General features: G+C 37.2%; 1 protein-coding gene across 6 annotated transcripts in view; it reads right to left on the reverse strand.

Moving 5' to 3' along the window:
- The window catches only part of slc4a7 (solute carrier family 4 member 7), a 37,978-nt gene extending 12,136 nt beyond the window's left edge, over positions 1–25,842 (reverse strand). For 3 of the 6 annotated variants that reach the window (XM_052579566.1, XM_052579565.1, XM_052579567.1), the window contains exons 1-10: positions 25,697–25,842; positions 12,127–12,208; positions 7,791–7,934; positions 7,539–7,677; positions 6,401–6,561; positions 6,165–6,314; positions 4,818–5,240; positions 2,597–2,712; positions 265–422; positions 15–102 (exon numbers count right to left, since the gene is read on the reverse strand). In XM_052579566.1, the coding sequence (XP_052435526.1) occupies positions 15–102; positions 265–422; positions 2,597–2,712; positions 4,818–5,240; positions 6,165–6,314; positions 6,401–6,561; positions 7,539–7,677; positions 7,791–7,934; positions 12,127–12,208; positions 25,697–25,741 (1,506 nt within the window). In that variant the 5' untranslated portion in view covers positions 25,742–25,842. Of the gene's footprint in view, positions 1–14; positions 103–264; positions 423–2,596; positions 2,713–4,817; positions 5,241–6,125; positions 6,315–6,400; positions 6,562–7,538; positions 7,678–7,790; positions 7,935–12,126; positions 12,209–25,696 lie in introns of all 6 variants that reach the window. The other 3 variants (XM_052579571.1, XM_052579570.1, XM_052579568.1) reach the window with 3 other exon arrangements.
- Between the last annotated feature and the right edge of the window lie 258 nt (positions 25,843–26,100).

Genomic DNA, 26,100 nt, shown 5'->3' on the forward strand with positions numbered 1-26,100 from the left:
AATGGATGCCTCACCTCATCTGTCATTAAAGTAGCTATCGACCTGCCAATCTCATGGTATTGGCCCCCTTTCCCGAAAGGCCCCAACAGCAAGAAGAGAAACCTTTAGAAAAAAGTAAAAAAAAAAAAAAAAAAAAAGATTGATGAAACAAAACTTCAGGAAGTAGTTGCATAAAAGGCTTCACATACAATTCCAGCCGTAAGAGACCTACTGAAGCCATTTATGTAAAAACAAGGGATGTTTTCAGGGGTGCCGGAGCGCTACCTTGTTGGAACAGGCACTTCGGTCAGTCCGGTGAGAAGAACAGCAGGTGAGAGACGGATGAAGGCAATGATTGGACACTCGAGGAAATCAACCTCCCCCACCAAAACATTTGAAGCCTCAGCACCCGGAGGAATTTTCTTCATGAAATTCATGTCCACCTTAAGTACACAGATAAGTAGAAGATCAGATAAGCAGTGTCACTTTAGATGTTTATGTACCTCAAGAATGGTGTTTTGGTTTACCGGGAGTATGTGGTTGTAGATTCCACAGTATTACAAAACCAAACAGAAATCAAACTAGTCTATTAGCAAATCTATGCAGGATATTTGATGATATGATTTATGGTTATCATGCATTAACTAAAACAGGTTTCAAGACTGCAGGAACTAAATTTCTGCCAAACTCAGGTTACGCCAGTTTAACGTGATGATCAACGATCATTACATGAATTATAAAACACAAAAAATATAAATCATGGGAAACAATTCTACGATAAATCATTGACAATGAACAAAAGCAACAGTTGCACACCCACATAACACACCAAACCACTGACACATGAGAGAGGAATGATATTTCACAATCCACAGGACGGCAGAATCTAGTCCAGTTTGGTCTGGAGAAATGTTTTTCCTCTTAGCGAGGTCACATTTTTCTAACCAGGATCAGGATTCGTGGGAAGATGTCACTTAACACCTAACAAAATAAGGCTTCACCTGAAGTTCAGGATCAATTGCAGTAACAAAAACTATCAAATAGAACCAAGTAAAAAACCCTGTCCATCTTCCACAAGTGATTTCATTCATCCAGAACCAGATAGACATTTGTTAAAAAACAAGACAAAAAAAAATATGTCTAGAGTTTCTGTTTTATTTTAAAACAAACCTGTCATATAAAAATAAAAACTGTGAGAACTTGTTCAAACCAATACTTCACTATATTTTAACAGAAACTAACCTGTAATGGCATCTCACTAGAATACAGCAGAAAGAAAGACTGTCTGATGATCACATATTAAGGACACAGATATAGGAATATTGTGAAGGACTGCAACATCGAAAAAGGAACATTGTTCCTTCTCCTAAGAGACTTCAAACATCATTTAATCACAACACACCATACAATAATCAAAGCATGGTTAAGCACTCAAGACATCACAGAAGACCAAAGTCACAAACACAACGTCATGAAACACTTGATGAAGACACACCGGAAGACAGGTTATGAGTTATAACAGTGTAGAGACTTACAGTAGGCCTTTTGCCGCCCCCTCCCAGAGAGCCGCAACTACAGTGAAAAGGGGATTGGCTGTCCTGATACCAACCAGACAGACACAGAGTGTGTTCAGTGTGTAGAAAATACCTGCCATCTTGCCATGAGACTCTTATGGTCAGAACAATCTCACGCCAGTAATTAAACTGGTCATTTGATCCACTTACAATGTTAGTGCTTTGCACCAAAAAACAGTCATAATCTCCAATTAAAATTTGTACCCTATCCTTTACAATCTGCTTTGCTTGCAAAACCTGAATTACATTATGACATGTTAGTGAAAATAATATTTCAAAACAGTTTTCTGAGACTGAGAACTTGAGGAACTGAAAAGAAAAAAAATAAATAAAAACTCTCTCACTCTTTATTTATAAATAAGTCTATAAATAAATATTTTTTAAACATTACTATAAAATCTAAATATATACAGTGTGTGTGTGTGTGTATGTATGTATGTATGTATGTATGTATGTATGTGTGTGTGTATGTATATATACACACAAACACACACATACATATAAACATTTTATTCTGATCTATCAGATCTAATAAAACCTCTCACCTTGGAAGTCCAAAAAGTGCTTTATATTACAAGGAGAATCATGCACAAATTAACTTAAAATGTTTTATACAGGTAAATGTACTATGAAGCACTGGAATACAGAAATGCTACATGTGTAATGGCCAGTTTTCTTTTATAAGAGCTAAATGAACAGTAGATGAACCTCATCTACATGTGTTCAGCAATGTACTGTAGGATCCCAAGATCATTTAGGAATCATTTTAATCACATAGATAATTTTTATATGTGTAATATAAAATATTTAATGGTCTTTTTCTTCTTTTTTGCACCTTAACAGTTCCTGGTCACTGTTTATTTTATTTGCATGAAAAAAACAGCATCACTCCTCACTAAAGATCTCTAATCTTTACTGTCTTTCAATGCCAAGAAAGAGAAATTAATGAGAAAATGACAAAAATTTCATTTTTGTGGAACTATTCCTTTGAGTGATAACCATCAACAATATATACAATAGGCCATGATGTAGAGGGAGCTCACCTTGCTGAAGTCCACAGTGCTGTTTTCCCTGCTGCCACCAGCACCGTTCATACGGCTTTCACTGGGCTTACTGTTCTCCAGGCCCCCCGGAGCCGACTGGGGGGATGCAAGAAGACCTGTTAGGATGAGAAATGGGGAAAGTTGTGGAGGAAGACAGTGGTTAGATGTATAATTATGATTCAAAGCTTTGATATACAGGGAAGGTTAACTGCACACTCATTGTGTGGTCTGGAGTGTGGACATGCAGAGTAAGTCACATGCTTTCTGGATAACATCACATTGCAGTGTGTAAATTCATAGACTCTTTGCTGTAAGTTGGTTGCATTTTAAACATTTAGAATGTGATATTCCCAGAGAATTTGATAATTCCCATTGCATAACAAACTGTTCCTGGCTTCTGGGTGAGGATTTTTGCTTCACACAGCACAGTGATCAAAAACCATCTCCCGTTATCCTTAAAGAGGCACTGTAAAACTGTGTAGGCCTGGGATGACATTTCGTGGAAACAAGCTCTGCTGCTATCTGAGCCTGCTGCTTGACGTCAAGCAAACTTAAAAATAAAGGGAGCAAAAAGACCCTCCCTTCTATGGTCTTCCCTGTAAACACGTGGAACAGACAAATCAGTCACTGCCATTGTTTAATGTCAGTCGCTAGAGCCTGGTCAGGTTTGCAAGCACACAAGCTGCATGCTCTGCCAACACGAATGTGGCAAAGTACAAGATGGAGCATTGCCATATGACATCACCCACTCCCATTTCAACGGGCTCGGTTTACACCTCTGGAATTAAGTGTATTCCAAGAGGGCGATGACCTAAAGCGTCAAGGGAAGCTTTCTGATCCTTAGCATGACATCATTTATTACCACCTGTGAGGTACTACCACCCTTCGTAGTGTGCTTCATTTGTGGTGATTCATTTTATTGACCTGGTTTCTGGTGTGCACGTGCTCCAATAGCTAGAGTAGAAACCTGTGACCTCATTAAGTTCGGAAGACTTTTAACAGACCCAGACTTCTTGATTATGGCAACAGAATGCTTACAGGTCACGTCTAAAAGAGCCACACACTAATATCTGAACCACAATATGAACATTATGTTTCTGGACGTTCTGTATGTATTCACAGAGAAGGATAAAATGATAAAACAGTGCCAAGTTGAAATGTCTCATATCGACAGCCAAGATCTCATGGAAGCTCTCGCGAAAACTTCTGATGGATTGGTCATGGTGAAACTCAAGAAAAACAAGTGGGGACAGAGTGAGACAAAAAGACATTTAAAATGGTTCAGGGTGACAGAGGGCAGGGTGTGAGAGACAGGTTTGAGAAAGAGAAAGGAGAGAGGTTTTGCATTGAAAGTAGCATGCGTTACATAATAAGATTGTTATTTTTCAATTTATTAAAATCTTTTTCATGTATTACTAAAGTTTTGTTTTTGTAATTAATGGATTTTTTTTTTGTAAATTAATATTTTATGGTTACATTTTAATGCATAAACATACACTATTCTACTCTAAGTCTGAGCTTAGCAAGTTGTTGCAGGTTTACATATGAAATGTCTAAAATATTGCAAAATAATATGTTTTGTTCCAAATATTTGTTACTATTTTAAAACCATTACAAGGAAAGTAAACAAAAAAAAGTTTGAGGACGGAAAGATTTTGTAAAAGTTTTGAAAGGAGTCTCTCATGTACACCAAGGCTGCATTTATTTGACTAAAAATGCAGTAAAGCGGTAATACCGTAAAACATTATTATAATTTATATCACTCCTGTCTTCAATGTAATTTGAAGATCCTTCAGAAATAATTTTAACATGCGTATTTGTTTCTCAATAAACATTTCTTATTATCATCAGTGTTAAAGCAGTTGTACTGTATGATATTTTTAATGAAGCAGATTTTTAAAATTCTAAAAGTATTTAATGTCAAATTTGATGCACTCAATGCAACTTTGTTGAAACAAGTATTAATTTATTTAAAAAAAAAAAAAAAAATTATATATATATATATATATATATATATATATATATATATATATATATATATATATATATATATATATATATATATATATATATATATATATATATATATATATATTTTTTTTTTTTTATTATGTAATTGGTGACTTTTTTTCTGGGTTCAAACACTCATGACAAACATAGTGAGAGTCCGAGCACATGTTTCATGCAGGTGACACATCATGCTGATGGGCTGGATATTTGCCTGACTGCGGTAGGGGCAAGAGCTGTGCCGGCCTGCCCGGGTCATGCGCCACCTGCTCTTCCTGAGTGGCTGAAAACAGTGAGTGTGGTTCCTCCTCCTCCTCGGGTGGGAACACCACAACTTCTGGAATGTCCTCTCTCAATCCCCGTGCCACCAGCAGCTCGGGTCCCTGCTGAGAGGGTCCTGGGGAGCGGAGAGATGATGAAGCACGGTGGGCGGTGGGGGGTGTGTTTTGAGGGGTGGTGAAAGGGGAGGCATTGGGGGAGATGGAAACAGATGCGTTGGCACTCGGCAGAAGCTGGTTGAGAATGATGGAGGAACGGGAACCACGGGACTCTCTGGAGGGACGGCGTGATCTGGGGGGACTGGAGGTGGAGGAGGTACGTCTAAGGAGGGACAGACGGGAGGCTGAGAGACCCTCCCCTGATGGGACCAGAGCAGCGGGTCACGAAAGGATGAGGGAAAAGTATGAAGAGAGGAAAAGAAAGTAAACAGACTGCAGATGGAATAAAATAACATTGATGAATAAAATAAAAAGCAAGCATGTTGTTATGAGAGAGCTGGAAGTGTTAGAATGAAGTGAGGAGACGGACAGTGCAAATCAGTCCAATGATTCAACACCCAAAGACATGACCATCACACACTGATCATTAATCTTTTAATTAACTTTGCAAGCTTGTTTTTTTGCTGTAAACCATCACAGAACAACTCTGGGTAAGGCCTGTTTCACAGAAATGTATACTTTTTCCTATGAAATCAAAAATACTTAAAATTGTTTGCTTGGTTTAAAGAAAGTTCAACATGCAGTGACCTGAACATGCAGCATTTTCCATTCTGTAAATCCAGGTGATTCAAGCTAGAATTTGGGATCGGAGTTTCAACCAATGTAGATTAATCAGTTAAAAACTTTCCCATGCGTGCCATTGGAAACAGGCCTTAGGCACGCAATGACAACACCATGACTTCAGCTCTTTCTTAAGGATGTTGTGGTGCGAGTAAAGACAGGAAGTGCAGTCAACACAGCACACAGCGATGGCCTGAAATCAGTCAATGAAACATGCCATGCACATGTCAAATACGCTGAAAGAAATGGCGGATCTAGTCACATATACTTCCTGTCGGATGTCTAATAATAACTGCTCGCCACACACTCAAGGACCCTGTGAACCTCTACTTCCGTCATTTCTTGTTTTTGAGTGGAAAAAAAGTTTCAATAAGTGGTGGTTTTAATAGAATCTTGTTCAAAAGTGTTGGGTTCTTTTGAGTAAATATTCAAAAGAAAAAGTCAAGCACAGCAAAAGCTCTCACCATTCCTCTCAAGCAAGTGCGGGTCTGAATGTTTCTTGCCTATGTCGGCGAAGGAGCGTACGAGTGGGATGCGATTACTGAGTTTCTTCTCATTCTGGTGGTGATGTCTCTTCAGCACAGCATCCCGCACCTTCTCCCTCAAACTCTCATCCAGCTGCTCGGATGCCACCATGTTGTCTAATACCATGTCTGGGAACAAGGAGAGACATTCATTTTTCAGACATTCATTTTGTTTGTACTGAGATATAAGGGTTTATCTATCGGCCAAACATTACCTGTTATCTCCTCAATGGTGTTTGCTCTCATGTCCAGCATGACTGTGCCATTGAGAATGCAGCTCCGTAACTCAAACAGGCTGTGCAGGGAAAGCGTGGCGACGTAGGGCTTACTCCAACGCTCTCCTCCATCCTCTACATCCTCCTCGAACTTCAACCACCTGCACCAAATAGGATTCAAAGTTAACCGAGTATTAAAACAAGTATTCTGACACTGCCTGGTGGTCAAACAGTCAGGTTTTCTATAGTGTATATGAAGAACTATACCTTGAAAGGAATACGCACATGTAAACATCACACATAAAAATAGTTGAAACCAGCTGGTTTAAAGTCATTGTGAAAATGGCTACAAAAATCTTCTCATAGAATGTCAAGCATTATGTTGTTAGCAGATGCCACATGGTTTGATATTTTATATTTTGTATTTTAAATAAAAAATATAACATTTCTGAAATTAAATGCATTTTACATATTAAATGTTTTACACCATATTCGTAGTTATAACTGAGCTGTCATTCCTGTAGCTCAGTGGTAGAGCATTGTGTTAGCGGCACAAAAGGTTGTCTGCTAAAAAAAAAAAAAATCATAAATAAATTTAAATGTAAATGTAACTGAAAAATACTAAACTTGCTTAATCAGTCAATGCAAATAATGTCAAGATGTCCCGTTATTATGGAACAATTTGACACACTAAATTAATATAATTAATATAATTAAATAAATATAAAAACGAAATGATTAAATACACCATGGAATGTTATTAAATAAAAGTACAATAACATAATAACAAATCAATAAGAGAAAATGAGAAAACTAATTTAATGTTAAATGAAATACACTTTGAAAAATATAAAACAGGCAACATACATCAAATCAGTTTTAAATCACAAAATAACTGAATACATAAATATTTTAAATCAATACATATAAGCCTAATGAAAGGGTTATTCACACCTTATTTATTCATAATTACATTTTATTGTACTTTTATTGCACCATTCCATGACATATTAAACAACTTCATTCAAATTGTATTTAATTCAGTGTTGATGTTCACTCCATCTTTGTCTGCTAATAAATCATTTGTGCTATATCCTGTACACACAAAAACAACACCTACACACAGTGTTGTCCTTACCTGGCCGTCTCTTTCCACTCATAAGCCTGTCCGCCACGGAAAGACAGCTCATCGAGCTCCGTGAAGAGGTCATGAGGAATATGTTCCTCATCATCATCCTCAGTGCCGAGGATAAACTGGACCCTCTGTGAAGGAGTGTCTGTAGACATGAGTTAGAAAAAAACACAGCCAATGTGTCAAGATACTCAAACCAAAACAGGAAATTATTGATTAAATTAGTTGGATTGAGACGTTTTAGACTGTTATTCTTACCGTACGTTGGTGATTCTCTCCCATCCTCTCGCTCGGACTCTCTGTCCTTCCTTTTCCGATGGTGCTTGTGGCCACGGTGACGATGCCTACGTCTGCTCTGTCTTCCTAAAGGTACGTGTACACCCACGTAAACTGCCCTGTGACCTATAAAGAGAAGGGCTTTATTACTCTTTCCTGTATTGCAAGTGAGAGGAAGTCCTTTTTAAGTCCATTATGGACAGGAAAAGGAACAGATCAAATACAACATACAAACAGTGCTCCAGACACACAAGATGAATTATTAATTGTCTGATCTGTCTATCTTAGGAGTAAACCACCAGTATCCAGTATCTGAACCACATTTCTATGCACAAAAAGAAAAACAATGTTGACATAAACTGAACAAATAAATGGACCATCTACTAATACTAAGAACATGTTTATCTTATTGGTGTGTAAGAGCATTATTTTGGTTTTATTTTGAGGTTTAAAAAAGGATCTATTGCTAACATATCTTTATTACAAAAAAATTAATAAGTAAACAAAAAGAACACAAATAAACTGAAATCTATCAAATCTTTGACAGAGAGTGGGGCAGATGTGGCCTAAAGGTTAGAGAGTTGGACTTGTAACCCAAAAGTCGCAGGTTCAAGTCTAGGAGCTAGCATGAGTTGGGGCAGGTTAATGAACAGTGCTCTCTTCCACCCTCAGTACCCATGGCTGAGGTGCCCTTGAGCAAGGCACTGAACCCTCACAGTTGCTCCCCAGGCACTGGCGATAAGCGCGCTCATAATGGAAGCAACGCACTCGTTTTTTCCAGACGCGTCCGCACCGCATCGAGTTAAAAACATCTCAACTTTTCAGAATGCCACAAGCGCAAGAATATCAGACCTGAACCAGGAAGTTGGTCACCAGATCACACGGTAACCAGTTAAACCGTAACACCGGAGAGCGCCAAGATGTTTTCCTCTGAGGTGCTCGCGCATCGCAGTTGTGCTGCCGTGGTTCACCATATCGGTTTTACAAAGGGAACAAAGGGCCATTTTATTTGTCCTCTGTTTAAAGTATTCACATACTTTTGATAACAATGGTCTCTGTTTTTGTGATAGAATGCAACTTTCTCCATTCCCAGTATGCCATTACGCGAGATGTAAACAAACAGTGTGACGCGTCGACGCATTTCACGCACGTCGACGTATTTTTGTAGTCGACGTAATCGATGACGTCGACGCGTTGTTGCAGCACTAATACTGATAGATAACCAACATGGTACCGATATATCCACCCAGGACAATCTAGACATGTTTTACATTAGGATTTTTAAAACAACACCCGTAGAGTAAAAAAAGTGTTCGTACACACACATATTCCAAACTTCTGCTGAGCAGCCCTCTTAAACTCCACGTAAACCAATCTGACACTGTGAACAAACTGTGCTAGAAAACCGGTGTGCTTTTAACAAACACAGAAATAGCATCTTAACTGTCTCTGGTATGCTTTAGGGAAAGCTTAAAAGTTAAATCTGCCACCCATGCTTGACCTATTGTGTTGAAGGTAGGCTTCTGGGAAGCCAAAGCTGCTTGCGTCACAAGAACGGTGTGAACAAGGAAAGAAAACACCAAGCAATTTCAAGCTAACTTCATTCAGCCGTCTCGTAGTGTGAGGGAGGGACATGTGTGAACTCATGTGTGGTCTGTGTAAACGTCTGCTGTGTATATACCAATTTCATCCGCTTGTCTGCGCAGAGAATGCAAGGGAGGCTGAGAGGAGAGTAAAGTGTTTGTCAGTCACAACAACTCACAAAGACATCGAGACACACAGAGGCAATGCATTATCTTCACTATCTGTCACTGCTGACTTCCATATACACCGAGGTTAAAGGTCTTCAAGGACATAATTAAATAAATGAAACACTAATGGCAATTACAGGTTTTAGTTTATATGGAAAACATATTTAGACAGAGAAGGAAACAGCAGTGCAGATATAAAGCAACACATCGTGAGCAATTAGGAATTGGAGGGTGGTGGAGGTGGGTTGACCAATACTAAAGCTTCCACCCATATTATCTTGACACTCCCCTAAACACCAGCTTCAAAACAACAGCTCTGTGCAAAGCTACATGCCTGTGAAACCCCATCCTGGTCCTTACTAATTACAATAATCAGCCAAGTTACTCAGATGGCAGGAAAAACAAGAAAATGATAAAGATATCAAAGCACATTAAGCTTAGGGGTTTAAACTGGCACTAAAAAGACTTGACTCACTGATCTACGTCTGTTACGATTAGATCGTTGTATGTGTCTAGCATAAAGGCATGAACAAAGATAGCAAGAATCCTATCTGAGATCTAAAACATAAAGCAGTATAAAAAAAGAAAAAAAAAAGAAATAAATGGATCACAAAAGTAGATGTTTCTGTACACTAAAAGTAAAAGGTGACTAGGTCTGTCAAGCTCCAAAAAGGTAAATGAAAGTAGTCCGTAGGATTCATGCACTATATTCCAAGTGTTCTGAAGCAGCACAATAGCTTTGTGTGAGGAACAGACCAACATTTAAAATCATTCATTGAAAACACTGGTTTGAAAATCTTTCTTGACAGCCATGGTCACCATTTACTTGAAAAAGAGCAGCTTAAAAGTCGTTCAAAACCTTTATGAGTGAGTTTCCTTCTGTTGGACACAAAATAAAATATTTTGAAGAACGTTGGTACAGTTACTGGTAGGTATTTTATTTCATACCGCAGAAGTCAATGGCTACCATTAACAGTTTGGTTACCACATTTTTAAAACCAAATTTTTTTGGTGAACTATCCCTTCAAACATCAGGTTTAAAAAAATATTTTGTGTTTCACAAAAGTAAGCAGTCATGAAATGATATAAGTGAGGAAATTACAGAACTTTCATTTTTAAGGTGAACTATGCCTTTCACAGATTCCATTGATTAAATATTCCAGTAAATTTAACCAACTCCATTTGTGAAATATGCTTCATCATGCTGAATAAAGCATATGGCTTCCTGTGACATCCCTTAAAATGACATCGGCTGTTAAATAGAAAGTGAAAGGGGACAAACAAGAATGTTTAGGGCAGGATAATGTTTTACGTGAGGAACAGAGCATGCAGTTAATGCTGGTGGGACCAAATGCATGACCCGAGCAAGCACAGTTTAATTAATCAGGTCTTGAGCTGTTGTCTAATCCATCTTAATGCTATTAAAGTAAGCGGGAGGCCAGTGCAGCGGCCTGTACTGTACATGTTACTTTTAACAAGTTCACTCAGTACAATAATATTAGAATTATATTAAACCTGTATGACGCAGCACCTGAGGTTTAAACCAGTCATTAAACAAGAGTTCAAACAAAATAAACCTTCTAATGGACCTTAGTCTGAGTAGCCATTTTTCTCCAGACGAGAACACAAATGAAAATAAGGCTGTTATGGACAGAAGAACATGTAATTCAAATTTGAGAAGCAAATCACCAAATTAGAATGATTTCTGAACAATCTTGTGTCTAGAGACAGATTGGTTAGAGTGAAATGTGTGTGTGTATAAAACATGAATTATTATAAAATTAAATACATTAAAACAGTAATTATATTTTTAGAATCAGTGTTACAAATTTTAAATATTTTTTAATGATTTGTATCATTAACAGGAGTTTGTTTGATTTAAGTAATTGTCTAATTTGAATTATTTACATATTAATCAGTACATATCGGTCAACCACTACTTCAACAACAACAACAACACTTCACTACGACGACTTCTCCAGTACTACTCCAAATTAAATACACCATTTATATTGGCTAAAGTGTGTTCAACTCTCATTCTAGTAAGGGAATCAGTTCACAGACTAGAATGCCGTAATTGTAATATGTAGGTCAGATGTCCCCTCTCACTATGCACAAGTCACTTGAATGAGTTCTTGTGAGTTCGAGTCATTTCTTGCCTTACTCATGTTACCAAACACCAAGTGCCTCCTTTCCAAGAGGCACAAGCTTCCAGAACACATGCAGAAGGTTGACAGTGGAATCGGATCACCTGGAAACATAGCGTTCACCCGTGGGAGAGCCATCAGAGAGGAAGGGGATGGGGGAGGGGGTGGTTTAAGACACGTTTAAGGTCAAAAACCTCAATGAACTCAGCCAGAGAGTGAAATTAGGTTGAGGGGGAGGAATGGTTTCAATCATTGTGCTTTAACGCACACCCAAAGTAATGTGTGAAAACACTGAAGACATTTACTGTACTCCTCCATGTGCCAAAAGACCAGATGGTATGCTTGAGGATAAGAAAAAAACTATGCAAGTTACTATAAAGGGTAAATAAAGAAGGGGGTTATGTGAATGAAAGGACTTACTTTCAAGTTCCTCTTTTTCAAAATTTGTGTTGATGGTACAGCTGGTTTTCCCATGATCAACAACAGCTTCCTCATCATTGCCCTGAATAGAGAGAGATAAAGAAATATGAAATTATGACACACCAGAGTAAACAAACAGTTACTGCTGCCTGCGTCTAGCTATAATTGAGAATTGTGCAAGAGTTTATACCATAAGTGGGCTTAAGACTTTTGTTTTTGACAATATGCTTCTGGGCACAAAACTGAAGGGAACAGGTCACAGAATAAACAACTTGAGTTCATTTTGCGTCAAATGTACCAAAACTCTGGAACAACACTATTACCTCAGCTAACATGAACATAATAGATCAGAATCAAAATACAAACTGCACATCCACATAAATATAAACATAAATAGTGATTCTTGTTCAGGCATTGTGGCTCATATTAACAGTTAGGGATCGGAACAAACTTAAAATATTAAACTTTGGAATGGACTGTAACTGTAGCTTTAGAAATAAATAGGCAAATTAAATAACAGTAAATTACAAGAATTCTAAATAAAATCAATGATGAATGTTTGGGATTTTGTAGTTATCATAGCACTAATAATAACAACAACAACATTTATTTGTGCATTTCTTTTTAAGATGATTTATTGTAATGATACATTTCTTATTGTAACAAAAAGCTGAAAAAAGGTTGCTGCTTATCAGTTATTGGACAGTTACATTTAAATATAAAAAATATGATGAATGGCCATCAGTCACCATCAAAGCATCGTCAGGAAGTAAAAAAATAATAATCTAGTATTTTTTTTTTTTTACCTGTGCTAATAATAACACATCTCTAAAATAAAACGTGCTTTGAAACTCTATTATCATCTAACAGCTGCCGTCTCTTGGAACATGTCTTTGTGTGCAAAGAGACAGGATCTGAATCACGGTGGGGACACATTAAGGCATGAGTTTTTGAAAAATAATGATTATCTCCTATGAAGTGAGGGGGACATGTCCCCCTTAAATAATAATGGTTTCTACACCCTTGCTTATAGATGCTCCATCATGAGGGTCTAGGACACAGGACATTCCAATAATGTATCATTTTGTCTAAGGGCTTAGACTAAACTTTAAATGCATGCTACAGATGTCCACTTCCAGTCTACAATACATCTACTGCACAATATTTTTCAAAATATTGAAAAATATGGACTATGCCCGAGGTTGAGTGACATTTGGAGACTATATACTGTAAATGAGTGACTATAATTGTTATGCCACCCACTCACTTTATACAAAGACTTTTTTTATATAAAGCTTTAATTGGGCCCAAACAAAGTTAACTCCATGTCCTCCATTATCAGGACCAAGCCACAATCTACGGGCACCATAATTATTGTGAATTGCGAAATGAGAAACATTTTCCACTTGCATCCTAGAAGAGATCCTAAAGTACTCTTGGGACACAAAAGTGCACCAGACAACGTTTTTCCAAATTTCCCAAGAGAAATCTGCATGTCTGTGAGAACATTTTGCTGGTTGCTGTAGAAGGAGCTGGTGTATTAGACATGGTGATTGTGCGACATTTTTCCAGATGCGACCCAGGGTATTCTCAGGACTATGCCTGAGTCCCTCTATTGCATATTTGTTTAAGTTCCCCAAACAATAATCCAATTCCCACAGTTCCCTACCATTGTTAATACACAGGCCAAATCTCCAAACAGAAAACTAGATAGATCTGTGAGAAAATAAAGTAATCTCTTTCAATACGGTGACAAAAAAAATTAAAACTTTTCAAAACTGGCTAAACAATAAATCTCTCAGGAGTGATGACATTACTGCACAGAGGTCGAAGTGCTGCAAAGTGCTCTTCCACCATATATTATAGTTTTAATTTTTTATCCGCTTAGAAAATCGTTTCACCATACCTACTCGTGTAACTACTCTTGTCTTTAAATAGGGAAAACATGGAAGTGTTTGGGGGCTTCTAAATGCACCCTGTTTGGATCCTAAGGAATGAATGGTGCTAAGATAAACATACATTTATTAATAACAAATACTTTTATATGCGATTAATCATTTGACAGCGCTAATATATATTTTATATACATATTTTTAGAGTATTGAGTTGTTTTGAGTTTATTGGGAATTATTATAATTATAATTAACTGTCTAATTTTGATACCTATTCCAGTGACTGTGTCATGTGACGAACAGATTGTTTAAATGAACTCTGAGTGGGTTTGTGAATAGACACCCTGATGAAGGAGAGTTAGCCGCAATTTGCTGGTGCACAAATGTGTGGTTTAAAATTTTAAAGTCACATGAATAAAGGCTTTTAAAAAATGTTACACTACTTGAGTGCCTTGAATATGAGTATTTTGATGATACAAAAGAATCCTGCATACCAAAAAGCGATTTATGGATTTTTACACCCCAGCAGCAGTGTTTGCATAGTTCTGAATGTCTGAACAACTAGTTAACTAATCAGGACTGTGTTAAAAGTAATTGGAATGAATCACCTAAAAAGGAATATTTGCTTAAAATGAATGAATGTGAGCATGATTGTATTCGATGCAATTGTAAATATATGCTGACTTTTCATTTCATGACTTTTTCTAAGAAAGAAATCCTTATGCACAGATGCACAGAATGATGTCAGTATGGTAATATGTTAAAGTATATCTAAACTTTTACATAAAAATAATTTAGAACAATAAATCAACTAGTTTGATGTTGAACCACTATTTGGCTATCATTGCACATTCCAGCTCAGAACTATAAGCCAAACAATAGATGCAACTATGTCCTGTGGGCAGCTGCGTGACATGGATGATGTAACTATAGTCAGATCACATTCACAGCTATTCTTACCCCGAAACTATTTCAGGAGACATTTTTCTGAGCTCACTCAAAAGGAGCAGGGGGTAAAAATAAAATCAATCCATAATCAGCTGACATTTGCAGAATACATTGGAAATCATGACGTTAGAAAATGTGGTACAATCGTACCAGGGCTGCCAAATGTCCGGAAACATCCATGAGGTTAAATACCTGTAAGTAGTACATCACAACAGAGACAAGACCTGCAAAATGTCCACATGGACATTCATTTTTTTTTTAAACCTTACAAGAACTGGATCATCATTGTATCTCTGAGACCTTAATATTCAGTAATATTGAATTGACTACACCGTGGATAAGAAAACTGTTCTTAGCTGGGCAATGACAGTTGCATGTGGGAATTTTCTCATTTCTGTGCATATCTCTACAAACAACGCAACTGTTAGTTTAGTTACTTCAAAAACAGCAATTTTACCTCCTTGTTGCTTAGAAATATAGTGTAGCAATTCAGTGTCAAAGTTATGTTCCAGGATGTTTCTGTATGAACTTATTAACTTATTAACTGCATTATTATAATTGCAGTTATCAACAGTTCAAGCCTCGTTACTTTTTGGAACTAGCAACAGAGGCATTGGATGAGATGCGTAATAAATGAATCCTACTCACAACAGTGTTTTAAAAAAAAAAAATTTGACTTGAAAGCCTTGAAATCATCTGATCGATTTCTGTCTAAATACTTGATTTTTATTGGCTTTGCATCTTGGCAACACCTCGGGTGTGCATTATTTTTCTAACAATTCAACAGCCTGTTGTCAATTTTCTCACGTAGGCTGATGCATATACCTGCCAGCCAATCAGAATCACGTATTTAGGCAGACCATGGTATAAATATATATACATATAGCTAGACTATGCGCAGACAGTGAGATGTGAGATGAGTATGTCTCTTCCAGTACATATACAGAGAGTCCTGTGTATTTAAAAACAAAAAAAGACAGAGTCCCCTGTCCTGCCACGAGACTCTGTCCAAGCATTCCTGAGTGCCATGGCATCAGATATCACCCAAAGGGCAAAACACACGAAAGGGTACAATGTGGATTTAGAGTTTAAAACCGTCACGACACGTGACAGACAAGGTGTCTTGTAACCACTCACACGCGTTACCTCTTTCAATGAAACGACACCAGATTTCACTTCTGTAAATTAAATTTCACACTAAATACACTATACTGTGTTCACAACTCCCAAGTCAATGTTTTGAAACAAAACATAACATGATGTGTAAACACTAACAACAAGCCAAAGGATATTCAATGAGCTACATAGAACCTGAATTAGGGATGTTCATTTCGGTTATTTTTCCTAACCGAGAACCGACGCTTGTTAACTTTTAAGCAGCAAGATTATTTTAAATTAGAATATAATTAAATTAGAAAGGATCAGTGTCTGTTACCCATTAAAAATACTAACATTTGTTTCCTGGGGAATCATTTTACATGCGCAAAAAGCAACAAACAACAGCACATGAGTGCTTCTGCGAGCGGAGAAAAGCATAATAAAGCTAGGCTATAAATAGCGAACTGAAAGGATTTGTTGTGGAGTGAGGGGAACTATAATAGCATAGCTATGTTTAGAGTGTTTATCATAATGTTTGTAAACATTTTGCATCTGCATTAGGCCTATTTCTGAATTAAATAATAAAATGTGACTTATTAATAGGCTATGCGACATGTTTGTTTTTCTCACTCTCTAAGAAACAACCAATTTTATACATGTAGTGTAGCCTATTTTAACAATGCAGCAAAGCTTTTTAAATATTTTTTATAAATTACTGAAAATAAATAAATAAATGACATTTTAAAGAGTTAAACTGATTGTATTAATCGGTCAAAATTTCTTAATGGTTGGTTGACAGTTAACTGGTTAAAATGAACATGCCTAATCTGAATCATGCTCCAACATCAAGAAAAACTGAATTAGGTCAGACAGTGAGCCCAAAAACATACCGAGAATATTGTAGCTCCTCTGGTGGTCCTCATATTCACAATGTCTCCCCAGAAGTCCTGCATCATTCACAGACCCTGGGGAGGGACTTTAAAACTTTGTCACTTGGAGAAAATCCGACAGCACTTAAGACTCAAAGAGCTTAAATGATAAGATCCAGATATATTGATCATTCAGCCAGCTCATTAATACAGTCTGCTACTAGAGCTATAACGGTGAGAAACAATCAAAGGTCAACCTGAGGCAAAAAGTAGTGACAAGCTACAATCAGGATCTGCAGAAGAGGAAGTCTCCACACACTTCCTTCAAGCAGCAGTCTGCTTCTACCAAGATCAGGAGCTAAAGCATCTATGTCACAATGACTAGGAAGCAGAAGTGAGAGAGAATCCTGCAAGATGCTGCCAGTGCACGGTTCTCTTGCTGATGTCGGACGGGTCTCACTCCTGATTGCAAAGACCTAAACATAAAGTGTTATTTATATCAGAGTATGAGGGTGTGTTATTGTGAGCATGCATGTGTTTTTCCATGAGCAGGAGTGAGCGCTTGGGTTCCAACAGCACTAGAGCTATACATTGCCTGAATGTTGGGAAGCTGCCGGTACAGCGTGCCATTCCCCTGAGGTGTTAAAGGACATTCAGGGTTTGAAATAAAAAAAAGCAATATCATAGGCTACTACTAAAGCTAGTATAATCACATTATAATCAATGAATCTGTCTACACTGCACAATGAATATATTATTTACATGGTGTCAATGTCTTTTTGATTATTATGGGGTGTTCTATTTTTGTAGCATTGCTTCAGTGTAAAGTATATTGGAAGTTACATCACTGCAAGCAAATGTGTGACAAGTACCAAATATAAAATCAGATTGCTAACTAGACTAATTGAAATTCCCCTTACTGACCATTTCATTGCACTTAGTCATCATTGCATTGTCTTTAAAAACTCAGCACCTTAAAGGGATAGTTCACTCAATTCATTTTTTGCATTAAGTATTATTTTTCTGTAACAGTTTCTTCAAGTTAAACCGAACTTTTATTTTGACGGTTCGCTGTGAAGATCTTTAGGTTTCGGTCTATGATATGACGAAAATGTTTTCTCAAAAGACTTAAAATTCCGTCAATGTTCCCACACTGAAGAAATCATAGGGCCCTACAATGGCTACCAGCAACTGTTTGGTTATCAACATTCTTCAAATGGTGATATTTTGTGCTCAACAGAATAAATAAACTCATACAACTTGAAGGTGAGTTTTGATGACAATTTTCATTTTTGGGTGAACTATACCTGTAAGCTAGCTAAATGAATGTGGCAAAAATGTTAGAGAGAAGAAATTATTTACATTTCTTTCCATAAAAGCACTAATAGCAATTAGTTTCATGTACATAAGCATGTAGTAGGCAAGCACACTGATACTATGCTCAGGAAAACGAAGAACGCATACCTGTTGGCCCTGACAACAGAGTAACCTTTGTGGTCATTCAGCCAGTGAAGCTGTTAATTATGGAACCAAAAGAGTCTCAATAAAGATAAATGCACACACTACATTCACATATGCACACACAGGATTCATACATGCACACACATGATTCATAAATACACACACAGGATACACAAATGTGCACAAAATTTACAAATGCACACACAAAATTTAAAAAGCACAGAAGATTCACAAATGCATACAAAATTCAGAAATGCACACAGAATTCAGAAATACACACATAATTCAGAAATGCAAACAACATTTACAAATGCACTCAAGATTCACAAATGCACAGAACAAGATTCAGAAATGTATTTCTGATGCACACACACATATATCTTGATTTACAAACTGCTTGCGGTCTGTGAACTTCACTGCATTTGTGTGTGAATTTTGAGACTCCTCTGACTTGGCTTGACACACAAATGCATGGAATGATCAGCAACCAATCAGATGTCTCCCTTCTTTTAGCCAATCACAAGAACGCACTCCACGTGGTTGTTTACTTATAAGCCAATCACATGAACACTTTCACACAGCCTATTTATGAAATTGTATGGAAATACAGATGTTTAGATTACAATTCAGGTTTATTTTTTATTATTTTTTACAAAATATAAATTTAAAAATGTCTCAATACATATAGCCCAGACTGTGACTGCAGAAAAAAAGTTAACCATGGATTCATAAATTTGCAATAGGCAATTATTTCATTTTATCAAGTAAAAAAAAATTACACCTTTTTGAATATTTTAAGTATATCTAAATATTATTTTGGATGCAATATAGAAGTCACTTTAATTATAATATTCGGTCCCTACATGAAGAGAGAGTCAGTGGTCCGCTGAGAGAGGAAAGTGACTCTCCGGCTGCGCAAAGTGAGTCGCCGCTGCGTGAGGAAAGGGAATCGTTCGCTCAACTTCACTGGGTGAGGAAAGTGAATCGTTCGCTGAGGAAAGTGAGTCGCTCGCTGCGTGACTCGTGAGGAAAGGGAGTCGTTCGCTGCGTGAGGAAAGTGAGTCGTTCGCTGCGAGAGGAAAGTGACTCTCCTGCTGCAGAAAGTGAGTCTCCTGCTGCGCAAAGTGGGTGTCCGGCTGCGCAAAGTGGGTCGCCGGCTGCGTAAGGTAAGTGAGTCGTTCGCTAAGGAAAGTGAGTCGTTCGCTGCGTGAGGAAAGTGAATCGTTCGCTGAGGAAAGTGAGTCGTTCGCTGATTGAGGAAAGTGAGTTGTTCGCTGAGGAAAGTGAGTCGTTCGCTGATTGGCTTACAAGTAAACAATCCCCCACGTGGGGTGCATTCTTGTGATTGGCTCAAACAAGGGAGATATCTGATTGGTTGCAGATCATTCCCTGTTTAAAAAAAGGCATTTGTGTGTGGAGCCAAGTCAGAGGAGTCTCAAAATTCACACACAAATGCAGTGAAGTTCACAGACCGCAAGCAGTTTGTAAATCAAGATATATGTGTGTGTGCATCAGAAATACATTTCTGAATCTTGTCCTGTGCATTTGTGAATCTTGAGTGCATTTGTAAATGTTGTTTGCATTTCTGAATTGTGTGTGCATTTCTGAATTTTGTGTGCATTTCTGAATTTTGTAAGCATTTGTGAATCTTCTGTGCTTTTTACATTTTGTGTGTGCATTTGTGAATTGTGTGCGCATTTGTGTATCCTGTGTGTGTATTTATGAATCATGTGTGTGCATGTATGAATCCTATGTGTGCATATGTGAATGTAGTGTGTGCATTTATCTTTATTGATACTCTTTTGGCTCCATAGTTAATACCTGTAATTAAATCTGAGAAGCTACACAATCTATATGAATGGAGAGGGATTACGTAAAGAATAATCAAATAAAATAAACCATTGTTAGATGGATTGTCTGAAAGAAAAGGAAATGTGGATGCTTCAAGAATTCACTCTTTCATAATAAGTGAACTATTATTAGTTGTAGAACTGGGTGATTTTTCTGATTTTGATTGAAATTTTTTGATCGAAAAACAACAAGAGATGTCTGTAGAAATTGCCACTTTTACTGTGCTTATTTATTTTTAATGTGTGTGTGAGCACAGTCTGACCTGTGATTTTCTAATCTTAAATTTCTGATGTTTTCAGTATTTACTGTAGTAGCTTTATGGATGAAGCAGTGTGGTAAAGGAGTGTGTTATAATGCTGAATGACATTCATTCACAAGCCAGTGAGTTTGCATGGGAATATCTTTTCCTTATTTGGTTGCGCCCTGGCCCGTTACACCATAAGCATTGTAAATCTAATTCAGCTATTTATGAATACAATACTGCTGTAACATTTACTAATCTAAAAGACTTTCTCAGATAAGCTTCTAAAAACATAAACATACTAATATTAAGAATTGGCAAACTTTGCACTGCTCAACAGTCTCAACCCCTCATCTAAGATTAACAAAATATTTTATGATGCAAAACATGCACTTTAAAAGCCACCTCTGAAGAAATGCTTTGACTGTTTTTTAAATTTAATCAGATATTTTGTCATTTATAAAAATCCCACACATTCTGTGCTTATTTATTAAATATTTGCAGCTATGAATGCATGCATGGAATGCAATCCTGAGGTAGCATACACTTTTTTTTTTTTATCAATTTCTCTGATAAGATCACAAAAACATAAAATAGATTAAGCTAATGCTAATACCAATACTTATCTAATAATAAGCAAACAGATTTTGCACTGTTGAACAACCCCAAGATTAGTAAAATATATTTTAAATGCACAACAACAAAATAAATGCTTTAACATGCTAAGTAGAACTAAGAAACTACAAAGTAGTTTTGCTTTCACAACGAAACACACAGCATCTCCACAAATTGGCGGCGGCGGCAACAGCAAGAATAAAAGCTCTGCTTTGAAATGATAAATCAAATGTAACAATATTCACCCTGCTAACTTGAATGTAAATAAAACAGTTCTAAAATGATTTTTAATTCATCCTTAAGGTTAAGCATATATTAAGTGTTGTAATATTTATAGTTGTTACGATTAATGTTTCTTAAAGATGATTTAGTACTGTTCTTATGTAAATATACACAAGCATTGAAAGCCTATTGAGGCTATTAATATCTATTGACAGCGCAAATGATTTGGTAAGGGAAGGAAATATTTACTGAAGTCATTATGCATGGAAATTAAGTTTCTGAGGAATAATAGAGAGGGACAAAGGAAAGAGCACACTTACTCATACATATATGTAATGAATAATAGCAAGAGTGAGAGAATAATCAATTGTTTACTATACAAATTCATGTTAACTAAGCTGACATTTCAAGATAGTCTCCCACTCACCAAAAGGTCTTCAATGTCAAGTGTTCATATCCTGAAAGGATATCATTATGACTTCATTTAAAATAATAGAATAGAACGTCATTTTAAAAAGGTAACATTTACAAACTGAGGACACAGTTTCTGTTTTTAAATAGCTTTCTTTCTTTGCGTGAACATTTGGGCAGTCATATGCAAATCTTCCCACATTGTGATGTAGACATATGGCGTTTGTTATAATGAACCATTTTAGAGGGCATGGTTGACTCTTAACTTTTATAAAGAACACCTCTTTGGATTTGAGACTTTAGTCTCAAAGTCTGCAACTTCATAGATCTTCTCCGTGTATCAAGAGCTTGTAACACTCCAAGGAGAAAGGAAAAATTGAAATCACATCATATGACCCCTTCAACTATTTTGGTGACAAAATAACCTTTGCACAAATAAAACTGCAGTACTCTAATCTCCATTTAATCCAATCTGCATATTCTCCCCCAAAACTAAATGTTTCCAGTTCCCTCTAGGCCTAGTTAACGCACATATCGTGTCAACATAACGCCTGATCAATACGGAGTAAATTAATTGCATTTTCAAAGAATCACTCTCAACAGTTGTCAACAAGTGGGACCAGAAAGACTTGTTGGGAATTAGTTGTAGCAGAGCAACTGTGTTGACTACTGCACGCTGACAGGTCACAGAACCTCATACTACTGTCCCCGACTACTCCAAACCTGCTGAGCTTTCGGCTGTGCCCTCTGTGGCTTTATCAACAGCATTGTCTGCTGGGTCCCAGCACCCCTGAGAGCTGCTGATCCTCTAGCCAGAGAACAATGACAAACTTCCTGTCTAATCTTCCATCTGAACCAGTGCAGTAACGTTACGATACCGTACACTCAACAAACCATGAACTCTTCCCTCATCACCAATATCCAGACAGAGTGACGGCAGAGAACAGAGGACCATCATCATCCTGAAGACACCTGAGTGATGGATAGCAGTGAAGTACAGGTGAAAATCACAACAAGCCTCTTTGTAACGTAACAGGAACTGGCCATTTGCAACATTTTTAGATAAATAGAAAGCTAACTTTGTTTAGTGACATCTAAACAATATACATAATTATGCAATAACCCACAGCCATTTCCTCATCTGGATTCCAGTCTTAGACTCAGATTTGCCATTTGGACATTAAACAGCATTACATAATATTCACAACATACACTGTTGTGTAAGCTGTAAATAAATCAAAGATTAATAGATTAGCTTTTATAAGAAAAAAGTCACTTTTCTGCTTCCAAATTTCGTGTTTAATTCATTGTTAGCCATGGCCATGTCTTCATAAATTAATATACAAAAAAAAAAAAAAATATATATATATATATACATAAAAATACAATTCAGTGTACCTGCATCAACATGTATGCTTGTAACCTTATTTTCCAATGGAATAAAAATAGAATAAAAAGAAATAAACATGGTATCTGTGACTTTTTTCAGAACTGCAAGTTTATATGTAACAATTACGACTTTTTCGAAATTCTATATTTTAAATCACACAATTCTGACTTTTTCCATAGACTGTAAAAAAATATGGACGTAGTGTCTGTGACGTCACCCATAGACCCCTCAATAGTGGTTTTGAAGCCTAAAGTGTGCAGAGCGGGCCGTCGCCATCTTGGCAGCGCGTCACTGCTCTCCTGGATAACCGAAAATGGGCAAAAAGGCGGGAGCTGATTGCTGAAGCCACACCCACCTAGCGCGACGCCATTGTCAACAGCGGCAATCCACCTGTCATTCAAGTGGCCACGCCCTTAATTATGCAGAACTTTAAGGCTTAATATAATTTAAACGGATGAGTTATAAAAAAAATTCACCCCTCTCACAGTTGTCGTGAAGGGCAAAATTAGCAATATAGACCAAAATCATTTTTTGAACCAGGCTGTAAACATGTTTTTTTCTGCTGTAAAGTTGGGCATTTTAACATGGGGAGTGTATGGGACGGACTCCATTTTGCAGCCAGCCTCAAGCGGCCAGTCGATGAATTGCAGTTTTAGTCACTTTCTTATTGGCCTCACGAGAGAGAGCGGGAGGTTGCCGCTCGACTTTTTCTCACAGAAGTCTGAGTTTACATCTCACAATTCTGATTTATAAAAAAAATTAAAAATAAAAGTAAAAAAAACCTGACCTCTTTTTTCAAAATTGTGATTTTATATTTCACAATACTGACTTTTCTTCTCAGATTTCAAATTTATAATCCACAATTCTTAGCTTATATCTCACAATTGTGAGTTTATATCTAAAAATTCTTTCTTTCTCAGAATGACCTTTTGTATTTTCTATTCCGTGGCAAAAATAAGCTTCCATAAACAGACTCGCAATTGTGGAAAGAGAGTAGAAAGTAGCAAGACAGAGATTGTTATTTTGAGGTTTTGCTAATATTAACCACACCATCCTTCTGTATCAGTAATGCATTGTCTGTAGAGGGAAAAACAGCATAACAAGGACCCACTGCCTACTGTTTATATGGAAACACAAGCCCATATGTTCTGCTTTGAAAAGATAAATCAAAAGTAACAATTTTCACCCTGCTTACTTGAATGTAAATAAAACAATTATAATAATTATAACAAAAAAAATAATTAATTCATCCTTAAGGTTAAGCATATATTAAGTGTTGTAATTTTAATAGTTGTTCCGATTATTGTTACTTGTAGATAATATAGTACTGTTTTTATGTAAATATACACAAGCATTGAAAGAGCATTAAGAAAGAGCAAATGATTTGTTGAAGGAAGGAAATATTTACTTAAGTCATTATGTCTACATGGAAATTAAGCTTCTGAGGAATAAAAAAAGAGGGACAGAGGAAATAATAATAGCAAGAGAGAGAGAATAATCAAATGTTTACTATACAAATTCATGTTAACTAAGCTGACATTTCAAGATGAAGTGAAGTGAAGTGAAGTATGAAGTATTCAGCCAAGTATGGTGACCCATGCTCAGAATTTGTGCTCTGCATTTAACCCATCCGAAATGCACACACACAGAGCAGTGAACACACACACACTGTGAGCACACACCCAGAGCAGTGGGCAGCCATTTATCCTGCGGTGCCCGGGGAGCAGTTGGGGGTTCGATGCCTTGCTCAAGGGCACCTAAGTTGTGGTATTGAAGGTGGAGAGAGAGCTGTTCATGCACTACCCCCACCCACAATTCCGTCCGGCCCGAGACTAGAACTCACAACCCTTCGATTGGGAGTCAAACCCTCTAACCATTAGGCCACGACTTCCCCAGATAGTCTCACTCACCAGAATAAATTATAAAAATGAGAGGACTTCTATGTCAAGCTTTCATATGCTGAAAGGATGTCATTATGACTTCTTTGTTTAAATGTATAGAATAGAACGTCATTTTAAAAAGGAAAATATAACGGTAACGTGACAGTTGGACACAGACTGTGGACACAGTTTCTGTTTTTTCTGTTGTCAGCTAAAATCTAAATGCATACAGACACAATATAAACCAAACTCATGCTTTAATGTTTTATATAAAAAATATATATTATGTGGAAAGAAAATAAAACATTAAACAAAAGTTATAACGTATATATTTCGTGCCAGAGAGAGAGAGAGAGAGAGAGAGAGAGATTCACAGTGTACTGGGCTCGTCTTTCACCGTTATTGTGACGCAATGATCTAAACGACACTTCCTGGCAAAAGCGTGCTCACCCCAAAACAATGAAAGTACAATTCCACTGCCATACAACCTTAAAACAAACACCTCTAAAGTGCACTAAGACGACGTGGCTGCTCCTGGGTCGTTAACAACCCCGAGGAATTGATGCTTTAAGCCAGTCCGCATCCATATCCCTCATCCCTGTCCCTTTCCTTTCTTTGAAATGAACGCGCGAAGAAACGCTCCAGACTCCCGCAAAAACTCAAATCTGAGGAGACAACAACTTTATACTTACTGTGGTCAGTAGGGGTTTCATCTGTTCAGCGCTATCTTCCTCCATTTGTTCAAAATGTGTACTTTCTTCCGTCCCTCGCCGGAGACTGATTTGAATATGATATTTCGAAAAGCCCCTTCGCTCGTGTCACAGCCACTGAGAGCGTGTGAATGGTATTTTTACATATATATGGGCTTGTCAAATCCCGCCCCTTTTGAAGATTGACAGGTGAATTCATCCGCTCACTCTCGAGCGACCGGCTTTTTTGTAGCCAATAACGTCGTCGGAACGACGCTAGTATATGAATATTAATGAGAAGAGGAAGAGTTGATTGACTATTGGTTGGCCTGCAAAATCCACTGGGGAAAACAAAGAACCCCTAGTGGTGAGGATGAGCGTGTGCGTGGAAAACTGACAGTTTTGAA

The sequence above is a fragment of the Carassius gibelio genome, chromosome B16, assembly GCF_023724105.1.
Source record: "Carassius gibelio isolate Cgi1373 ecotype wild population from Czech Republic chromosome B16, carGib1.2-hapl.c, whole genome shotgun sequence".
In the NCBI taxonomy this organism is placed as follows: Eukaryota; Metazoa; Chordata; class Actinopteri; order Cypriniformes; family Cyprinidae; genus Carassius; species Carassius gibelio.